At 44.2% G+C, this 21,927-nt stretch overlaps 1 protein-coding gene across 1 annotated transcript; it reads left to right on the forward strand.

Annotated features, from left to right (window-relative positions):
* Window positions 1-8,069: 8,069 nt before the first annotated feature.
* Window positions 8,070-20,753, forward strand: NPM1 (nucleophosmin 1). Its single transcript, XM_061456468.1, has 11 exons — window positions 8,070-8,228; window positions 8,915-8,994; window positions 11,560-11,679; window positions 12,436-12,529; window positions 13,272-13,375; window positions 13,690-13,751; window positions 14,249-14,303; window positions 15,845-15,934; window positions 16,804-16,905; window positions 19,357-19,431; window positions 20,392-20,753. The coding sequence occupies exons 1-11, from the start codon at window positions 8,165-8,167 to the stop codon at window positions 20,428-20,430; spliced, it is 885 nt and encodes a 294-aa protein (XP_061312452.1). The 5' UTR covers window positions 8,070-8,164; the 3' UTR covers window positions 20,431-20,753.
* Window positions 20,754-21,927: the final 1,174 nt, after the last annotated feature.

The raw sequence follows: 21,927 nt of genomic DNA on the forward strand, positions 1-21,927 counted from the left end.
CCATTTTGTGTGCACATCCTGCAGGTTTATTTCTGTGGGCTTTTTGCAGGAGGGGCAGTGGGGAGAGGAACAGAAGGGCTCGTTGCACGTGAGAGATGTGGAGCTGCTGCCTGCTTGGTGCTCTCAGTCAAGAGACCAGAATTAATGCTGGATGTGCTTTTGACTCCCTTGACAATTGTTGTACCAGCCAGGCATGCCAGTGGGATCCTGGGGGACAAGCCATGACTTTTGATGGGTGTGTTTGAGGTCCTTACACAACATATGAGCATGATGAAGCACCGCAGAGATCCGAGGGGAGGATTATTTTCTTTCACTGAGCTGATTTCTTTTGAATGTGGAAGCTGTGAGAGGTGCTTGGGAAGGCAGAAACGATTCTCACTGAGCCAAACGGGATCTGGCGCACAGCTCAGTGATGATTCTTGACCTGTGAGTTAACTTGGGTCGTGTCACCCCAGCTCTGAGGTCTGCGACCGTGACTCCACCATTCAAGGCCTTCTAGTAAGCAACTCTTTTGCAGGAAAGGTATGGATAGGCACAGACAGAAAAACCTCATCTGGGAAACAGGGAGGAATGTGCGACATGCGGGAGAAGGCGGACAGGCTCCTAGGATTCTTGTTTGGTGTCACTAGATGGTGCTGTTGATCGTGAGATGAGAACAGACCCTGGAAGAGGAAATCTCCCTCTCCTGGACTTGGACCCAGGGCATCTGCCTAAAATGACAGTTGACTGTCATTATCTTACGTGTTTCTCAAACATCAAATGGACCTCCACTTCAGGCTCTGATGTGAAGCTATAGAGACGAAGGAGAACAAGAAATACAAGGATATCAGGAACTGGACAAGCGTGTACTGTGCCCCCTACCGCAGCCTTAATTCTGCCCTTCTCAGGGGATGCAGGAGCCATGCGGTATGGGGGCATTCTGTACTGCAGAAGAAGTAGATGTGAAGGGTGACCACATGAACAGGCTACTTTATGTGGGGTACCACGTGTTCTCTCCTATCTCCATGCCTTTGGACACCTGGAAGTGGTCAGCAGAGCTCATGCACGTCAACAGTTGATCAGAGCATTATTTGGGGGTCAAATCCATTGAGATCAACAAGCAGGGAAGTGCCAGAGAAGACTGGCAGCAGGTATAGTAGTAGTGCACAGTAGCAAGTGGTATTCCAGGGGGAGGCATTGTAGACAAGCATGATACACAATATACAGAGGTTGGTAGAATTCTGTTTATCTGCTGATTACATCCTGTTTAAGGAGCAGAGATACTCATTGGGTAAGGACTGTCCTGAATATTACCAAATGCTAGTGTAAACATTCAGGATATTATTTTCCCTTGAATTGTATCTGGTACGCAGTTTTCCTCTCTTTTCTTTAAAGGTATGGCTCTAACACGTCCAGCATGAAGGCAGGCGACCAGAGACAGCTCATCCCTCCATCAGGTCAGGTAACTCAATGGGAGAAACATCCTCTAACACCCTGTCTTCTTCCCTTCCTCCCTCCCCAAAGCGTGGCCATAATAATCCAGGTACTCAAACATCAACCTCCAGTGACACTCAGAGCCCTGACCCTCCTATGTGTCCTGGTCCATGACCTGGAAAAAGAGAAATTTCAGGCTATGTCAAGTTTTACTGTTGTGACCCTAGCACTTGGTGAAATCTATTTGTCTAACTTTGATTCCTATCCTCACTGTCACACCCGAGCGCCTTCCTTGTGGACATCATGGCTTGTCTGTCCTTCCTCCCTTTTAGGGATGAACATCTGCAGTTGGGCCCTAACATGTGAATGACCCCTTGAAAGCTATATGCAAGAATACAGAAGAGGTGCAGCAGCACCAGCATGTGCCGCCACCAGCACACAAGCAAGGCTGTCAGCCTCCTTTGGCTCCGCTGCCAGCATGCAGCTTTCTCCAGTGCTGAAGGATCTCCTGATGCAGACCTTCACACAGCTCTGCATAAATAATGTGTTACAGGCAAAGTTGGGGATGGAACAGACAGAACATTAAAGAAGGATGATGAGGAAAACTTCTAGTGTCCACCCATGGTAGCATCAGCAGGCTGCAGGTAAGAAAGAAAGCCACATCTCCCTGTCCTGAGCTGGCTGCAAACCCACCTGAAGTGGAGAGAAATTACAACCCCAAGGACAAGTCTTCTCACAGCAGCCCCACAGGGCAGCACAGCTCTCACCTGTGTTGTACCTCTGTGTTTCAGGCTGACACTGTGCAGGACAGCTCTGTCCTTGCTGCCACTGCAATGCTGGAACAGCAAATGGCACATTCATGACAACAGCTAGTGCTTCCCCTGTGCTGCCCCGCATGATGGTTGCAGCCACAGAATCCCAGACTGGTTTGGGTTGGATGGGACCTTAAAGCTCCTCCAGCTCCAGCCCCTGCCACAGGCAGGGACACCTTCCACTAGAGCAGCTTGCTCCAAGCCCCTGTGTCCAACCTGGCCTTGAACACTGCCAGGGATGGGGCAGCCACAGCTTCTCTGGGCACCCTGTGTCAGCACCTCAGCATCCTCACAGGGAAGAGCTTCTGCCTAAGAGCTCATCCCAGTCTCCCCTCTGGCAGGTTAAAGCCATTCCCCTTGGCCTGTCCCTACAGGCCCTTGTCCAAAGCTTCTCTCCAGGTTTCTTGTTAGCCCTTTTAGTTACCGGAAGCTGCTCTAAGGTCTCCCTGAAGCCTTATCTTTTCCAGGCTAAGCAGTTCAGATTAAACTGAAATATCTGGATTTCTGAGTTTGCCAGTGGTGGTTTTGAAACCAAGGATGGGTAAGTGTTTCGATGCCACTTAAGATTTTGGCCCTGAGTTTGTTGGGGCAGAAACTATTGAGCAGTGAAAAGGAAGGGGAGCCCAATGAAGAGGTTATGTGACAGCCATGGGGCAACGCAGCTGAAAGCTGTGTCATTATGTCAGAATGCAAATTAGGATTACATAGGAAATCTTTATTGTGTCTGTAGCTTCTGATTGCTTGCCTACAACTATGTGCTTTAACCGTGTTTAGAATGCCATTTCCTAAGTTTTCTAAAAGCTTACTAAAAAGAGAATTCCATTAAGGGAAACCATGTTGACTCAGATTCCTTCCTCAGTTCTCCCTGTACAGCTATTTCTAAATCACTTGTATGCTCTTGGAGCTATGCTGAGTATTACATAGCATAGAGTTGAACAGAGTAAAATGATCGATATTGTAATGGACTTCTTCTCCTAGAACATGACAGAAATAATAAATGTCGTGATATATGGAGCCCTATGGAGCCAAACAAGACGCGGTAAGCATGTATCTCCTACTTCCTACCCTTGTTTTGCTTCTCTGTGTCTGTCCTTTGTTTCCTCCCACATTTATTTCCACAGTAATGGAAGACTGTAATTGAATTAAAAGCAACTCTGTACGCACATGAAAATGCTGTGGTGGCACTGCTCCCCTTCCACAGGCCTGGGTGGATGTCTGTAACCACAGGCTGCTTTGTGAACTGCTCAGTGCCACAAGGAGCAGGTTTTGGATGGTTTTGACCAGTAGCCATGTACTCCTGTGGCATTACACCAGATGAATGTCCATGCAAACAGCTGCAGCCTCTTTCTCTGTTACTGTGCAGTATTCAGCTCCCAGCTCCAGTCTGTTTGTCATTCAGGTCATGCCAAAACGTCATTTTAAATTTTGATACTGGTTGCCATTTTCAAGCCAAATCAAAGGTTTTATCTGCATCTGCAGGGCTCTTCTTGGCTGATCAGTTAATGATGCTATTCTTCTGCCAGTGACACCAGCCACTGCACATGGTGGGTTTTCCTGCCTCTGCTGCTTCACAAATCCCTGTGCCCACATTAAGGGCCACCCTTAGAAGTAACTGCTTCTTAAAGATACCAAGAGATGAATGAAACCAAAGATTAGTAAATGAAATAAACCTGTTCCTTCTCAGGTTTTCTAGGGAGATTTTAAGCAGAATAAATGGGAAGAGTGGTTCATCAAGTTTATGTGATCGCCCTGCTCTCCCCTTTTTTTGACTTTGGCATCCACAGGGTGTTATTTCTACACGAACAAGCAATGCACAGGTCGTAAATTAGCAGTGTCTATTGTTAATTTGCATCCTACCTATAGGATGCAAAGGAAGAATAAAAAAAAAGATTGTTAGTTTTTCTGGTTTTGCTTAAATACTTCTGTCACATACAAGTGTGTCACCTTATATTTCTGTAAAGAGAACGGCTGGCATGAAGATGAGCAGGGAAATAGGAAAAACACCACTAATTTTAACCCCTACCAGCATTTCCAAATCAGCTGTCATCAGTACTGGGTAGTTAGTGCACCACCATAGCCCAGACAAACCGCAGACACCTAGCCCTGACAGTGTGACCCACATTGGTGCTGCAGTGAGCAGGGTGCCGTATCCAAGGTGCCTTCCAGCTGAAATCATCCCGTGGCTCTAGAAGAGAGTTCTCACAGCAGCCACGTCCCGGTCCTCACTCACGTGGTACACTGCACTGCTGTTTATTAACAGTATACTGTTCATACTGTTCATTATATTTATAATATTATTATACTTTTATTATTACACTGTATTGTTTTCACACACAACTCAATTTTATTATCATTGTATTTTAGTGAGCCTGTGGCAACCCGCTCGATAACACCTCAGCAGATGATCTGCTTTAATGTTAACAAGAGTCTACACAATCGTATCCTGCTGAACCCATGGCTCAGGTAACCTTGTATTTGGAAAACTAGTTGTGTCTTGCTAATCGGAGACGTTACATCTGAAAATAAGATAAATTAGATGTACTTGCTGTTTTTAAAGGGGTGAGCTTTGTGGAAGACTGAGAAAGAAGGTGAATGCCACGTTTTGACAGGTAAGATTCGCTTTACTGTTGTGTCAGTTGTCTTATTTTCAGCTTCCGAACTTGATGTTCTTCCTTTAAGAATGCAGGTGTAACGAGTTAAACATTTCAAAGTAACAGAGAGACATGAGCACTAAGAGGTTATATACCATTATTTTTGAAGAATGAGCGCTCAGCTAAAAGTGATCTTGAGATTAGCTAACTTAGAGCACCCAAGCAACACTTTCACAGATCACCCCTGGCCATGAGGGCAGCCTGTAACAGAAACCCAAAGATATGCCCTGCTGTCCTGGGTTTAGCAGTCGCAGTCAATTTTTCTCCTTCTTGGTAGCTGGTGCAGCGTTGTGTTTTGACTTTCAGCCTGGGAACAGTGCTGATAACACCGATGTTTTCGGTTGTTGCTAAGTGATGTTTACCCTGACCAAGGACTTTGTGAGGCTCATGCTCTGCCAGGGAGGAGGGGATGGCCATGCCACTTCAGGCCATCGGGGCAGAGATGCAACATATAGATGGGCCTGTGATCGAGGGGTGGACTTAACAATGGACACTATTGCCCAGGTTATTCATGAGTAGGAAACGTGCTGCAATCAAACAAGCCAAACGGTTAAAGCTTCTTTGGTATAGAGGACGATGGTTGAAGTATAAACATGGGGAGGCCTGGCAGATTGACTGTATCACACTGCCACCAACCCGCCAAGGCAAGCGCCATGTGCTTACCATGGTGGAAGCAACCACCGGGTGGCTGGAAACATACGCTGTGCCCCATGCCACTGCCCGGAACACTATCCTGGGCCTTGAGAAACAGATTTTGTGGCGACACGGCACCCCAGAGAGAATTGAGTCAGACAATGGGACTCATTTCCGGAATAACCTTATAGATATTTGGGCCAAAGAGCATGGCGTTGAGTGGGTATATCACATCCCCTACCATGCACCAGCCTCTGGGAAAATCCAACGGTACAATGGGCTGTTAAAAACTACACTGAGAGCAATGGGTGGGGGAACTTTCAAGCATTGGGATACACACTTACCAAAGGCCACCTGGTTGGTCAACACCAGAGGATCTGCCAACAGGGCTGGCCCAGCCCAGTCAGAACTTTTACATATTGTAGAGGGGGACAAGGTTCCTGTGGTGCATATGAAGAATTTGCTGGGGAAGACAGTCTGGGTTATTCCTGCTTCAGGTAAAGGCAAACCCACTCGTGGGGTTGCTTTTGCTCAGGGACCTGGATATACTTGGTGGGTAATGCGGGAAGATGGGGAAGTCCGATGTATAACTCAAGGGGATCTGATTTTGGGGAAAACAGCCAATGAACTTAATTGTATGCTGTTGCCTGCTGTGTAATACTATTATAGCCCATCAACTAGATGTCTCCAGGTCACCAGCGATTAGCCCTGACTTCCCTCCAGCCATCATCCCAACAGAGAATGAAATTTGATAGAACCAGACAAGTTCTGCAGTAAAGGAATGATCAGCATCAGCAGGCAACAATCCAATACTTCACACAGCCTTTCCTGCCCTGAAACATTTACAAGAGATGGAACCTGACATCATGGACTGAATGGACTCGGCAGCATTATAGGGATTGGTGCATGCACTAAGAAAACGATCTCTTTCTCTTGGTCTGTGCGTGTACATGGAGGTATATACCTGTGGGAGTGATGGTATATTGAAAATGTGAGATCTGAGCATGATGTGAATGGTATGGAATAAGGGGTGGATAATGTCTTGGGTTTAGCAGTAGCAGTCAATTTTTCTCCTTCTTGGTAGCTGGTGCAGCGTTGTGTTTTGACTTTCAGCCTGGGAACAGTGCTGATAACACCGATGTTTTCGGTTGTTGCTAAGTGATGTTTACCCTGACCAAGGACTTTGTGAGGCTCATGCTCTGCCAGGGAGGAGGGGAAGCTGGGAGGAAGCAGAGACAGGACACCTGACCCAAGCTAGCCAAAGAGGTATTCCATACCACAGCACATCATGCCCCAGAGGGTAACTGGGAGTTACCTGGAAGGACACGGGGTCTTCTGGGTCGGACTCGTTTTTCGGTGGGTGGTATCATGTTCTCTTCCCTTGTTATTTTCTCTTATCATTGTTGTCGTTGGTGGTAGCGGTGGTGATTTGTGTTGTACATTGGTTGCTGGACTGTTCTTGTCTCAACCCGTGGGAGTTGCATTCTTTCGATCCTCCTCCCCATCCCTCCGGGAGTGGGGAAGGGGAGAGCCCCCAAGGGGGGCAGACGCAGGCCTCGACTGCTTCCAGCCCAGCACCACTCACTGGGAGTGAGTGAACAAGCTGGCTGGCTGGGTTTAAACCACGACACCTGCCCAGGGTCACTGACAGTCTACATGGGCTAATGCATACACAAGCCTTTTCAGGGCTTGTGGTTCTCAATCTGACTGAATTCTATTGTGAGAGATGTCCTCATGTGTCCACTCGCGTCAAAAAAGTAGTTAACTCCCATCGCACACCAGTCGGAAGGGGGGTTCCCAAAATACTGCTGCTCCCTGGTCCTCAAGAGCGCAGTGGCCCAGGGAGCAGCAGCTCCTCCTAACAGGTACGCAGACAGGAAAAAGGATGTTCTATTTCATTAGAGCCGAGAGGAGCCGACTGCACATGGCTCACTCGGCGCACCAATACCAAGCGTTTCCCTGCAGCAGGAGCGCTGCCAGCCGCAGCTCCAGGCTCGCTGTGACTCGGGCCTGGCAGCCGCATGGCTGTACCCGCGCTCGCCGGTGGGGCTGGCCGCTTTGCCCGCAGCGTTAAACCATTCGGGTCTTTGCTGCCGCTGCGAGCAGCTCTGAGTCCCACCTGCGGCCGCTTCCCCTCGGCAGCACAGCCCGGTCCACCGGCAGAGGGGAGGGCACCTGAGGCGAGAATCGGGTCGAGGCTGCCCCTGTGCCGCAGCACGCCCGGTGCCGGCCCCTTGCCGCCCACCGACAGCCATTTCGCGGCGCCGCGGGGCCGGTGCCTGCGGGCTAACCGCGACAAGCGGGCACGTGCCCGGCCGGCACTCGCCCCGCACGCCTGAGGAGTACCCGGGGGAAGGGAAGGGTCGGGTCCCGGCCGGGGGCACCCCGCGGGCCCGCAGCCGCTGCGCTGTGGCGCGGAGCCGCCTCCATCTTGTGATGGGCGAGGCCGCGCGCCCCCGACCTGCGCTCGCGACCACCCATCCGCTGGCGGCGCGTGCGCAGAGGCGGCTCGGGGGGGGCGTGCCGCGGCGCGTGGGTCTCGCGAGAGCGCCCGGGCTATATCTGGGAGTGGGCGGGCACGGGGCTTCCTTTAGTGCGCGTCCGCCCGCAGCGCCGCAGCACGTCGTGGTCACCCCGCGCGAGCAGGCCGAGAACATGGAGGATAGCGCCATGGATATGGAGAGCATGGGCCCCCTGCGCCCTCAGACCTTCCTGTTCGGTAACGGCTCGCACCGGCTCCGCGCTCCCCATCGGCACCGCCGCTCCCTTCCCTCAGGCCTTGGGGCCGGGCGGTGGGGCCGGTGTGGGGCGGCAGCGGCTCGTGCGGGCCTCGGGCCGCACCTCAGTGGGTTGGGGGTGGGGGAGGGAGAGGCGGGAAGGGCTTTGTCGGGGGAGGGGGCGCACGGGGGGGGGGGACGGCCGCGTTCGGCGCGCGCACACCACGTGGCGCGCCGCTCGCACGTGGCGCGGTCCGGCCCGGCCCCGTCCCGCTTTTGTTAACGGCGCTGCCGCCCGCCCGTTCCTAAGGACACGGCCGCGCTCGGAGCTCCGGGCGCTGCGCGAGCACATGGCGGGGTGCGGGGTGTGGGAGCACGTGGAGGGTGGTCGGCCCGTGGCGCGTCGCGCTTGCCGCCTGCTCCCGGGGATGGCGCTTCTCGGGCAGCGATGGACGGGAGTGGGCTTCGAAGCACCGCGTTAGGAGCTGCGCTGTCGCAGCAGGCCGCGGGCGCGCCGGGGGTTTTCCGCACCCCGCGTGTTGCTCTGCTCGGATGTTACGAGCGCCGTTAGTGGGTTTTCTGTGCAAGTACAAAGCCTCGAAGCCGCGTGATGTAAAATACTGAGCGGGTAGCAAATACCCTTGTCAAAGTAAAACCGCAGGCATGTAAGTAAATGTTCTTTTCATAGGTTGCGAGCTTAAAGCAGATAAGGATTATCAGTTCAAAGTAGATGATGAAGAAAATGAGCATCAGTTGTCTCTGAGAACGGCAAGTATCATTTGGTTTTTAAGCTCTTATTTAGTGGCACGCAGAAGTTTCTTTTTAACATGGAGGTATTAAAAGTTTTAAGATATGCACTGATGTTTTATTGCTTACAGCAACGAATGCAAGGCTGGAAGAGTTTAAAAATGAATTCACAGTAGGTTAATAAAAGTATACTAAACGTAATTAAAGGCCAAAATTTATACTCTGATATCTCAAATGCAATAGTTCAGATGCTACAGTAGCAAGGGACGGAGGGTACATTTATAAGAATAATATATGGCCATGTCTTATTACACTTTATTATAAACTTTATTTTGACCATATATTTCCAGACAGAATTCCAGTGGTGTTTTTTAGTAAGCACCTAGTAACTAAATGTAAATGAGGGAGGGACATTTGTGTTTTAATTTGTTGTCACTGGTTTTGTCCTCTGCAGTTGTAACTGGGAAGTAACTGTCTTGTCATACAGATAATTCATCTAAGACTCCCTGCTGAGCAGGGTACTCCTGGTAATCAGGATTTGTACACTCAGAGTTAAATGTGTTGGGGTGTCTAATCTTTCTGCTGCTACGCAAGACACAATATTTCAAGGCCTTTGTTCTGGGCTGAGCACATAGCAGGAAGATAATATATCCCAACTTCACAGGCGAGGAATTTGAGTTGTAGCATCTCTACTTCATGGCTTGTTATTTGGTTTTATTTAAATACAAAGAGATACCTTAGATACAGAGAGATACCAAAAAGATGGTATTTGGTTTTATTTAAATACAAAGATTTCCTAGATACTGGGAAACAAGAATCTTGTAATTGGATTATTTCATGCAGCAGAATTGTTTCCTACAGGAGACTTGCATAATAACACTCCAAACATTCTCATAGTGATACCTATAACACTTTGAATTGTAGGCATTATGGTTTTGTGAATCATGTGTCTTCAGTCCTTAAATTTTATGGAAATTGCAGCCTGGGTTTGACAATTAACTAATTAGTTCTTAATTGGAATTTCTTTTGTGGGAAGAATATAGGGGTAAAGCATGTATAGGATAAGTTCATATGACTTGTTCTCATATGTGAATGTTTTTAAAGACATGATATACAGGAGGAATGGCGATTGAAATAACAATTGGCAAGCTAGAAATGTCCCAAGAGACTTGGAAGGTCTTAGACATAGCTACAAACAGAAAACGTGTTGGCCAGTGTGGAAGATAAAGTGTGAAGGTGGCAAATGCCTGGTGACTGGTCTGTACACCTGATAGAAAGCTAGCTATGTAAAGACTGACTGATACAGTTAAGGTACAGATGTGGTGATGGACTTGGGTATGAGGTACAGGAGGTGGGGATATTAAAGTGAAAGGGGAGGAGGATTGATGCATGTAGAGTTAAAAGGGGCATGAGGCTTTCTGCAGATGTCTTACTAGTGATAGCTGAGAACATAGAGGGATGGTCATTGCTTCATTACCTATTTATTGCCAGTGTGCATTCCTCCATTGCAGAAATTAAAGCACAGGAATGGATGCTTGCCAGACAGAGTAAATAACTTACTAGTAACTGCTCTACTATTGCTTAAACTGATGCAAGTTATAGGAGTAACTGCGGGTGGAGGGCATGTTCCTAAATTCTTGTCCCAGTGGGTAGTCACACTAGCTGCATGATTTGGTGATGTTGCTAACCCATTTGAGATGTGAGACATGGGCAGCAGTTTCACCTCTTTAAATTTACAGTAACAAATCTTGTTGGGAATAGTGAATCCTGTATCCCATTTCTCAGTCTTTGGTCTGATTACATTAGTTGTGGATCATAATATATAGCCTGCCTTAAACTTAGCTCTTGGAGAATGGAAATCAAAATTGTATGCTTCTGACTGGAGTGTTTATACCCACATACTCCGCAGAGGGCTGAAAGCTTTCTTTTTCTGGGGCACTGGTCTTGGGGCATAATTGTTGTACTTCAAGGTTCTTGGTTTTCACATCTCTTTCATGTAACCCTGGTGCAGATGCCACAGGTTCACAGAACTGGAATTTCAGGCTTGTCCCATGTCTCACTAATTTGCCTCCCTGCAGCTATGATTTTTGACTTGTACTCTTATGTAAGGAATCCAGGCACTTGAGTTCTGAAATGCTCTGGGAGAACAGTTGTCAGTCTTTGGTGCAGACGCATATGCATAAATGACAGTACTGAACTGAGCAGTTAAGATCTAACTCCCCATTGAATGTCAAGAAAGCAATATAGTGTGAAGTGAAGCAATTGGCAGATGAAACATGGCAGGAAGGATAAAGGCTGTGATTCTGTAGTAGTGGTTACAGTTGTTTCCCTTCCTCTAGGCATGTGGTTGTACTTCTTGCTTTGGGCCAGCTTCAGTGTGCTGAGTAGACTTGTCACTGACCCCATTTCAGGCAGTAATCTAGTAGCAGAAGGTTACTTTCAACCCTCCTCAGAACATTTGCCTTAAGTTGCACCTTGCAAGTGCTGGTGTTAATATGGAAAGAGGATAAACAGCGAGTAGAGTTTTAGAGGACTTCAGAATACTTTGTAGGATTCTCAGAATGTATGCTGTTCTTTATTTCACAGGTTACTTTAGGGGCCGGAGCCAAAGATGAATTGCATGTTGTAGAAGCAGAAGCATTGGATTATGAGGGCAATCCTATTAAAGTAGTACTGGCATCTCTGAAAATGTCAGTGCAGCCCACGGTAAGTACAGGAATGTGGAAAAATCTCATAAAATTGGTCTCAGGTGAGGAAGACCGGTTAGAAAAGGTTTTGGTTGGCTGAGTTCACTAAACATAGGGGGGGGTATGCCTAGTAAACTTAGTCTAGTCATCTGGAGATGACAGGCTTTTGTTCAAATCACGCTGCTTTTAAGGATCTGGCAGTCATTACACACATCATCTCTATATATACAAATGTATGCATTTGCAAGCAGGTTACATCTATAGCCTGTGTTTCTCTCTTTGAGCCTGGGATAAGAAAAATCTAGTTTTTATTCAGGTGCCAAGCTCTTACGGTATTCTAAGGTGACTGCTACCCTTCCTTGATTTTTAAGGGCCTGCTTGTTATTCCTGCCATCTGGAATGTAATTTGAATCAGTGTTGCTGATGTTGTACAAATGGAACTGCACAGTGTTGGGGGCAGGTGTGAGGGATAATGTTTAAATTGGTATTGCTGCCAAGTGGAGTAGAAAAAATTGTGGATTGGTCTGGATTTGAAAGGTGGGCTTTAATTTACGGTAAGAGATGAGAGTGTAATGAACCGTGTTGTGGCTTACCCTGATTTTTTTACTCTAAGCAGTTCTGGAATATTCTGACAGATAGAAATATGGAGTAAGTGTATTTGCCTTGGAATTTACAGGTGTTAGTGCTCTTGGTTCCATTTGATTGATTGTCTGTAAGAACACTTTGCCTTTAATGTTTGAATTAAAAAATGCCTTTTTTTTTATTATTCCTTTAGGTTTCGTTAGGTGGCTTTGAGATCACGCCACCAGTGGTCTTGAGGTTGAAATGTGGTTCAGGGCCTGTTTATGTCAGTGGACAGCATCTCGTAGGTATGTATTGCTCTGGTTACTAATCTGTGACCTTGCTACCTCTCAACACAGACAGAACTTGTATCTGGTGTCTGAAGCACTGCGCTTTCTAATACTGACCCTGTGAATCTTTAATTCACTGTCCTCAGGCATGAAGTAATGGTAGGGCCACAGAGTTCAGAGAAATGCTTGCATACCTCTTGCCTCTGGTTTTGTATGCATAAGGGTTGTTTGTCAGCCTTGCAATCGAGTTCTAATTTCCCTCCTTAGAAGTGGGTGTTAGTGTCTCACAGCAGAAAGCTGTGAGCTTTCTGCTTACCACTTCAGAATGTGAGAAGACTGCCCATGAAATAGTTTTGAGTTCATACTAAAAACTACACCAGGACTACCCTTCTTCACAGAATTGTCTTTAAAAGTGATCTTTCTCTCCAGAAATTATGCTAAATGTGTCTCAGAAATGGAGAAGATCTTACTCTTTCTATGGCTTTTCTCTGAGGAGGGTTAATAGGCAGTGTATGTATGGTTATTCACACATTTGGATTTCAGTGCAGCAGTATCTATATATAGTCAACTAAAAAATATTTTGACCTCAGTGGTTCAGATCACTGCTAGAAAGCTTCCTCCTATCACTCATTTCAGCACCTCAGGAAGGCCGTGCCAATTTAATTGACAGTGGTACTCTTCTGCTTGTTTCTTACTAGCAATTTTGCTTTAACTGTTGTTAAATGGGTGAGGTTTTTATGCATTGCCATAATTTTATCAGCATTAGAGGAAGAACCAGAATCAGACGATGAGGAAGATGATACAAAAATCGTGAACACTTCGACAAAGAGACCAGCAAGTGGAGGAGGAGCTAAAACACCACAGGTATGTGCATCTATGTGTGTGCATATAAACACATACACACTTTCAGTCAGCTTGTCTGAAGAATTTTCTTTTGGTTTGGTATTATTGCTGCCTGTAGGAGTAAGCTGTGTGCCACAAGAGGGTTGAAAGGTTCGTGTGCTTAGAGCGTGCTGCAAATTTGTCAGTAGCTTTTGACTTGGTGTCTGTAACATGTTGGGTTTTACCTAAATTGATAGAAGATAGTTTTGTGCCTATGCCACAAATTGTTTTGCATCGAGATTGCTGTTTATTAAGGCAGTGGTACTGATATGTAAACATATTTGATCTTTTCAAAGAAAAAAGCAAAATTATCAGAAGATGATGAGGATGACGATGAAGATGAGGATGATGATGATGAGTATGTATTTTTGTTTTGAAAATGTATTGTGAAATACGGGGTTAACTGCTTTGGATTGGTTTGTGTGACTGTGCATGTTAAGTGGACAAGCTGCTTTCTTTTATCTTGGCTGCAAAAAAGCCGAATTGTCTCAAATTTGTCTCTTCGCTGCAATTTTAATTAGTTATTCAAATATGCAAAACTGGGTTATAAAATTCAGTATTATATACTTTATTAACCTCAAAGTGAATAGAGGATTGCTTTAGTAGTGCAAGTCCTGAGATACACACCTTTGGTATTCAAGCAGAAGGTAGTGAATGCATTTAACATCTTGAACAGTAGATTTTGGCCGAACCTTGCCTTGTGTTAATGCAAGGTATAAGGTAGACTTTGGGACGTTACTTGCTTCCTTCATGAGTAAAACATTTTATTGGGAAGGAGGGGGAAGTCTAATTCCCAAAGTGGTTAAAGCTGTGAGTATGAATTTTCAGTTACGGTGACTGCCTTTCTAATTCTAGTGATGAGGATGACTTAGAGGATGATGAGGAAGAAATGAAAACACCAATGAAGAAAGTAAGTGGTGCATATGTATATATATATATACACACATGCAAGCACACTGTGACCCTCCTCACCCATGAAGAAATAAGCAGCCTGTTTAATGAATTTGAAAGGTAGTGATAACACTAGGTGTACTTACTGTTTGCTGCTAAGTTTGTTCAGACAGCAAGAGCTTAACTTACTGCTGGGTGCTAATTAACTGTCCTGATGGAGTCACCTTCAAGGATTCATATGAAGACCCCTAAAGCAGAAGGGAGGGAGGGGAAGATATGTATGTTTGACAGTTAACTGTTCAGGTTTGAATTCTGTGTTTGTTGTAATGCAGAAGCTAATTGATGTGTGCTCCTTTGTGCAGTGTTCTGTTTAATAACGGACTACGTATCAATACAAGAGATGATGGAAATGAGGCAGATGGCTCTTTAAATCAATGAGTTTAAGCACAGCTATTTGGAATGTGTGAATGGAATGCTTTTGTGCTTTAGTTTAGGGTGTATATTTTCCTTAGAAATTTTGGTAAGGCTTTAGAGCACTTCATTGTGAGTGTTGCATTCATTTGATGGTAGCTGTTGAACAGTAAACAATCCTGTTCACATGTGGGTTGGGCTTTGCCATTTCAGTTAGTCCTGCATACTGTGAGAAGGTTCTTTTTAGCAACCTAACTTTAAATAATAAAAGGATGTAAATGTGTGAGCCTGCTGCAAAAGGTTCACCTCAGGCAAGCAAGTACTAGAATGTGAAATTTAATCAGCCCTGGAGTGCCATCTGGTGGCAAAATGAACTGTAAGGCAACCTGGCAACTGCAAGGTTTAACTTCATGCTTTGGCTTCAGTTTGCATGTTCATACCTGCTGTTTAGAAACAAATTTAACATTTTACTTCATTATATGCTCCTTTCTTCTAACAAATTTTATAGGTGACATTGCCACAATAGTTTAAGACTTGGTAAAGACAAGTCTGAACTGCAGATTTCCTGCTGCCTTACCAAATACAGTGTGGCTAAATGAAATGGTCCCTCTATTTATATAGAAATAGAAGAATCAATACTTAAATATATATGTAGCACTGCCAACACATCCTGGATGTTTCTGTATGAAATGCCAAATGAAGTAATGGTTGTGGTACAAAAAGCAAATAGCACTGAGTCAGATTGTTAACTGCAGTGCCATCTAGAATTAGTCTTAATGTGATATCTGTCCCCAAAAGTAATACATGTGTATTACATATGCATGTATATAATTCTGTGTAATACAAGTATACATGCTAATGTATAAGTAAAGATGTAACAAAGAAAATGTAGTGGAGGTCCCACATAACAAAACTTGATCTTGGTTATGTTGTATATTGTGCTGTGCCCACAGTTTTTTGAGTTACTGTAGTGTATGTGCTTTTTGCCTAAATAATGGATGCTGATCATGTTGCACGGGCAATGAGAATGCTTTTTTGTTTGAGGCTAAATAATACTTGCATTGTCACTAGGTCCTGATTGGTATTTTACCAAGCTAACGTACACTAGCGGTTTTTCATGGCCAGTGAACCTACATGCTTTCTTTTCAGCCTGTCCGTGAGGCTCCAGGAAAAAATATGCAGAAAGCAAAGCAAAATGGAAAAGACTCTAAGCCGTCCACACCAGCATCTAAGTCAAAAGTGAGTGAAGACAAACGAGTAAAATAAATGTATCTTCTAGTGTGGAAGCTAGTTCTCTTGTCTAATGGTAAATTAATATACTAATGGTAAGTTAGGTTTTATTGAATCTTAATATGAAACATACTGGGGATACTGTTCATTGTGTCGTATTCCTCTGTGAAACTCTTCAGTGATCAATATAGAACTACAACAGCCAAGATTAGAAATCAGGCATGCTGTCTCTTGTTGAGTATTGGAGATCCCATAATATAAAATATTGTACCTCCTGCTTGTACAAGATGATCACTGCCAACTGTGTTGCTGCTGCAGTGCAACACAAGGAGGCTACTGCTAATAAGGGACTTAATTGATACATTTTAGAACTAATCTTTGTAGTTGTTGAGCTTCCTTGCACGGCTTTGTCCTGCTGCGTGTACACAGGTATGCATGCCAGGAAAGTAGATGCAGAAACTTGTGTGGGGTGGATGACAGGACAGCATCTGGAAAACAGTGCAGATTTCTGCCTTTTTTTAAAGCATGACCTAGTCTAGCTGCAGTTATGGAGGAAACTCAAAGTGACTGAATGCTTGGGCTATTTTTTGTTTCATTTCTGTTGGGAGGAGCTGTGTAGGCATCAGCCCAGAAGCATAAGATGCTAGCTGTGCTAACTGTATTAACTTCAAAATGAATGTTCTTGTCTCCGAGAAGTGTGATGGGAAACACAGATTTAACTTCTGTGACTTCTTGAAGCTATCTGAAGTATCTGTGGTGGTTGGTTGTCCTATTCCATATAATTTCTACAGTAGCTTTTAACACTCTTATTGGAAAACTTGATCTTGTATACTGAGTAGCTTTACTTGCAAGTTCCTAACAAAATGAATAATTTTCAGACTCCAGATTCCAAGAAGGATAAATCTCTAACTCCAAAAACACCAAAAGTCCCTCTGTCGTTAGAGGAGATTAAAGCAAAAATGCAAGCGTCTGTAGACAAGGTGAGTTTTTGGAAACTTCAGGCTTCCCAGCCTTAACTTTTTGCGCTCCACAGATGAGAAAAATTGGATGTTTTTATATAGAGTATTTTGATGTTGATCTCAGAGAAATGAAAACTCATGAAGGACAGAAGTCTCTGCACTCAAAACAAAACCATGTTGTTTTTGCATTCCTCCAGTAGTGGTGATGGGTAATTTGGTGTTTTTTAGGGAACTGTCTTGGTTAAACTTTGGAGGGGGGCGGGAAAGCCCAAACAACCCAGAAATCAAAGCAATAAGTCTTAGGGGGTGACATTTGTTCTAACGGTGACTTAACTAGTGTATGCATTTTATTTTAGGCAACTAGAGTAAAGCAGTTGTTCATGTGCCTGCAATAATAGCATGATGTTGAAGTAATACCCAGCTTGCCTGTCCAGATGCTTGTAAGGCTGTATAACTTCCAGAAGGGGGAGATAGGTGCTCATGATATGCATTAATGAATCAATGAAGAACTGAAAGCATTTGCTCTCTGATCTGGAGTTATAGGGCTAATTGAGCCTCCCTTCAATGGATGTTTCACCTTTTGAAGGTCACAAAGGCAGTTGCTTGGCTTCTTCTGGTTATCAGCTTGAACTAGCACTTCTTGGTTATGCATATGAGTTCTCTTCTTACAAAAGTTACTGAAATATAAAATGAAAGTTGTGTTTTAGTTACAGGCTGGTTTGGTAAAATGTGTAGCAGGCAATAGCAATTCTTTCCCCTTTAGCCAAGTCTGGAAACCTTTGTGCTAGGAGCACAGTGGAATACACATCTACTGCAGAATAGGTGGTAGTGAGGACCTGACATCCAGACTACCAGTTCTGGTTTTACTTCACCTAGCTCAGGAATGTGCTTACAGATCATAATGTCATTTGTGACTGAACCAGATTCTTTACTGGAGACTTTTGTAGCTCATGTCAGTGCTGTGAAGAATTCTGGCTCGCTGTTTGGTCTGAGATCAGCTTTTCTCCCCTACAGTGGCAATTAAGTAATCTAAAAAACTAGACTTGTTTTAGATTATACTTAGATTCTTAATGTTTTGTGGCAGTTTTGACCTAGGAATGCAAAATAACACAGTGTTTCAGTACAGAGTGGATGTAGAGTGAGCAATGACAGATTGTGATCTGGATCGAAATGCATATCCCTGAATTACAAGCCTGACAGTGATGGATAGTATTGTTCTGTTAGGTCAGGCTAACCTCTTGGATCTAGTGGATGCTAGGGTGGATTTTTGTGACTTGGAGGAGCCACAGTTAGTGTTTCTGCAGTATAAGCAGAAGTGGCTGAGCTGCTCACAGTAGACTGATGTCCCTATGGAGGGAATTGCAGCCCAGATAACTGGCAAGTAGCTTTAGATATACTTTCTGTTGTTGAAGAGTGTTTTTACAGGAAAGTGTTTTGTAAGCACAAATATGTAGAAGCAATAGCAAGCAGCTTAATTCAGTGTTTACAAAGATGGTTCTGTGGCATACCTTAGTAAGGTGAAAGGTTTGTGTGTTGCCATATACAGTAGCACTGCTAGCTGCCAGCCAGCAAGTTAGCAGCAGTAGAGTGAAACTGCTGTATTATGTACTAAGCAGATATCAACAAGCTAATATAAAAGCATAAGTACATAAGATTCCAGAGGTAAGACATTGTCCAAATCCAAGCTTTTTGGTTGCAGCTTCAAGTATTTCCAATATAGCTTTGTTTACATTTGAATATAAAAAAGCTGTTTTCTTCAACGTGCCAAGTAGTAGCCAAGTGTTGTATTATAGTTGGCTAGGTGTATTTCAACTGATGCACCTGGAAAATGGGAAAAAAATACTTCTCATGGGCCATGTGAAACAAAAACAGTGCCTCTTAAAAGAGAGTGCTGTCATTTTGCCTGGGTACATGAGATCTGAAGATAAGCTTAGTAGGTCCATGAATCATTACTGAACCATACTTTTTGAGTATGTACAAAGACAGTTTCAGAGGTGGAGGCAAATGTCTCTAGAGCAGTTCTTTTAATTCATAGGACTTATTATTAGTCTTAAAAGGTAGGTGGGAAATTGCTTTATGTTCTACTTTAAAGAGCTGAAGTCAAAAACCAACCTGTGAAGGGTAGTGGTTTCTTAAGTTGCTGTGGTAGGAATCCATAAGTATGGAATTTGTTCTAGTTTATCTGAATAGCATATGCATGTTGACTATACAAACAAGGTAAATTTAAGTGGTGAATGCTGGAGCATGAGCAAAGATGCTTGTTACAGCCATTTTAGTGTGTAGGCACTCACTACATCTTACTCTGAGAGATAACTGGGTACTGTAAAGAATCAAATTTCTTAAAGTGGATTACAGGCAGGTTGATTGGAAACGTTGCAAGGTGAATTCAGTAAAATCCCATGTGTATTGCAGTGGGTTTAAGCTTCAGGATGACCTGCATATGCTAAAGCTTCTGTGTATTTTTCAAAATAGGGTACTACCCTTCCCAAGCTGGAACCCAAATTTGCCAACTATGTGAAGAATTGCTTCAGAACAGAGGACCAGAAGGTAACTGCATTTATTGGAACTTGATAAAGTCCAAAAACTTTTACAACCTTAGGGATTCTTTTCCACTTCTTAATCTTTACAAGCCTTGGACTGCTTCAAAGGGTTACAAACCACGAACAATACTTCAGATTAAATAAATGGGAATGGTTTTAAGGGTTTAGTTGGCCAAGATGGGAAAGCTAATATTTTATTACATTTTTCCAGCTTTTATATGGTTGGTAAATTATCTCTTGCTTACTAAACCCACAGAATTTTCCTTCTGGCACCCAATTGGCTAAGGAAATGAGCTGTGGTTTTCCTTGCTGCTGAATTTGGCCACCTAGGCCAGTCTGCTGTTCAGCCTTTTGTTAGGCAGGGTGTCTGGGAGGGGGAACTGTTTTGTGATTGAGATTATGGCTTTCTTGCTTCTTTTCCTCCCAAAGTCAACTCTTGTAAGAGGGCAAGCCAAAAGGTGGTATCAGGAAGCAAGTTTCTGAATTAGTTATTACTCAACATATACTAGGCTAAAATGTGTCTTGGATTTCCCCTATCAAAATTCCTGTAAGTTAAACTTTCTTCCAGTGACAGAATTCCTTATGCTTTCCTGCTTCCCGCAGTGGTTCAGAGTAAACTTGTCTGTTAGACAAATTGATAGGTTCTTGAAAGAATGTTTCAAAGCATTTTGCCTCAGCTACTGGAGCTGCTCTGACATTCACCAGGGTAGGCAGAGTTCAGCCAATATTTGCCTAGCTGGTCCACACCCATCCTCTCGCTTACCTTTGCTGAATTCAGACTAAGGTGACTTGCAGTGAATAACGGTCTTGTAGCAGAAGGACCTAACATCTTGCTTTCAACTTGATTTTTCTCTGAAAGGAGTGCATTTTGTTGTAATTTAATGCCAGTGTTTTGTGGAGTAAGTGGAGATAGTAAACTGAAAATAATAAGAAAAATGGATTTAAATTTCTTTCTGTGCACTTCCAGGTCATTCAAGCTCTCTGGCAGTGGAGACAGACTCTGTAAGAAAAGAAAACAGTTTTAACAGTTCATTAAAATCTGCAGTCTTACTCCTGTAACCGTTATTTGGCTGTTCTTTTTACAAATGCTCAAAGAGCTTTCCCTACTGTGTCTGATAAATGTCATCCAGATTACCTTGCCAAGAATGTGTTGTCCAAAATGCCTGTTTAGTTTTTCAAGATGGGACTCCACCCTCAGCTTCATGTTAAGTATGTATGGAATGTTTTGATAAGGCATGGTGGTGGTGGTGGTGGTCAGACAAATGGAAGTGGTGGGGAGACTAAATGTATGTGGAAAATTAAATAAAATTTTAGTATTTTAATAAAGTACTATCGTTTCTTTTTTTATGGGCTGGGGGCAGGCTGCACACTGAACCCAGAAGATAACAGGGCTTTAAAGTTCTCATAGGAACCACTGCTAAGTAGCTGAGCTACTGCTTTTTACCAGGTACACATCAGATATTCTAATTTATGTTGTCAACTTCGAAAACAGCTCCAGTTCCATGAGCTTTACAACTACAGAGCAGATGATTGGTGAGAAGACTTAAGTGGTGAGTTGGGCTTTATTCTTGTCTGGAAGTGACCACTAATTGTATAATTGCCTAAACCAGCCTTTCCTGCATCTCAGTTTCTGACCAGCATCATTGCTCTTTAGTTTATGGTTTCTCTTTTAACAAGTGAGTTTGTGGGGCTTGTGAGTCCGCTTGTAAAATGTAATACTGCTGATTTGTGAGTTGCTGGCTGTGCTGTTCCTCTGAGGGGCTGCAGTCTGAGGTTCCCGCTTAATGGCTCCTGTGAGTGTTTTGTGAAGGAGAGAATCAGCTTGAGTGGTGTAGGGTGTGCCTGAAGAGCTTGCTGAGGAAGACCTGTGCCAAGGGATAAATTCCTGGGAATGAGGAGGAACTAAACAGCAAATCCCAAAAGCATAGATGGGTAGGTAGTCCTGTCTCAGTTCCTTTGGTCTTTATTGCCTACCAGTGATAAAAAGAGTTGAAACAAGTGTTTGGATCATTTTGGTTGTTATACATAGTTTAGATGGTTTGGTTGTCATACAGAGTAGATGACTAAGGTATTAAGGGCTCATCCAGAGGAGGAGGAAGGGTGCATGTCATGCCTGGTAGTGAACCAGCCTCAAGGCTCTTTTCTAAATGCCATATCATTTCAAGTGCTTGAATGCCATATCTGCTTAGTGACTGCAGTAATGGGGTGACAAAGAATACTTAACATGAAAAAATTTAAGTGGTTGTATGGTAAAACTACCTGTTTCTATAGTTGAGATTCTGGGCATGATGGAATCACATGCAAGTCTCCAGAAATAAATACATTTTGGAAAAATAAAGCCAAAGTGCATGGTGAAGTAAAACACAGTGCAAGTAGTCTAGTGTCAAAGATTAATTTTAACTTGAGTATAATTGCAGCATGTGGAATGGCTGAATATCAGGGTTTGAAACGCCTATTTCTGTGGGGTTATGTCAATACATGATGTCATATGTACAAGTGAGAG

The sequence above is a fragment of the Pezoporus flaviventris genome, unplaced genomic scaffold, assembly GCF_033815535.1.
Source record: "Pezoporus flaviventris isolate CSIRO_AGI_PZ_B2104156 unplaced genomic scaffold, CSIRO_AGI_Pfla_v1 ptg000023l, whole genome shotgun sequence".
NCBI classification, from domain to species: domain Eukaryota; kingdom Metazoa; phylum Chordata; class Aves; order Psittaciformes; family Psittacidae; genus Pezoporus; species Pezoporus flaviventris.

Coding starts and splice junctions, on each gene's coding strand:
- NPM1 (XM_061456468.1), top strand. CDS start 8,165: ATGGAGGATAGCGCCATGGATATGGAGAGCATGGGCCCCCTGCGCCCT. Junction 11,680..12,435: donor AAATGTCAGTGCAGCCCACG/GTAAGTACAGGA, acceptor TTATTCCTTTAG/GTTTCGTTAGGTGGCTTTGA. Junction 14,304..15,844: donor TGAAAACACCAATGAAGAAA/GTAAGTGGTGCA, acceptor CTTTCTTTTCAG/CCTGTCCGTGAGGCTCCAGG.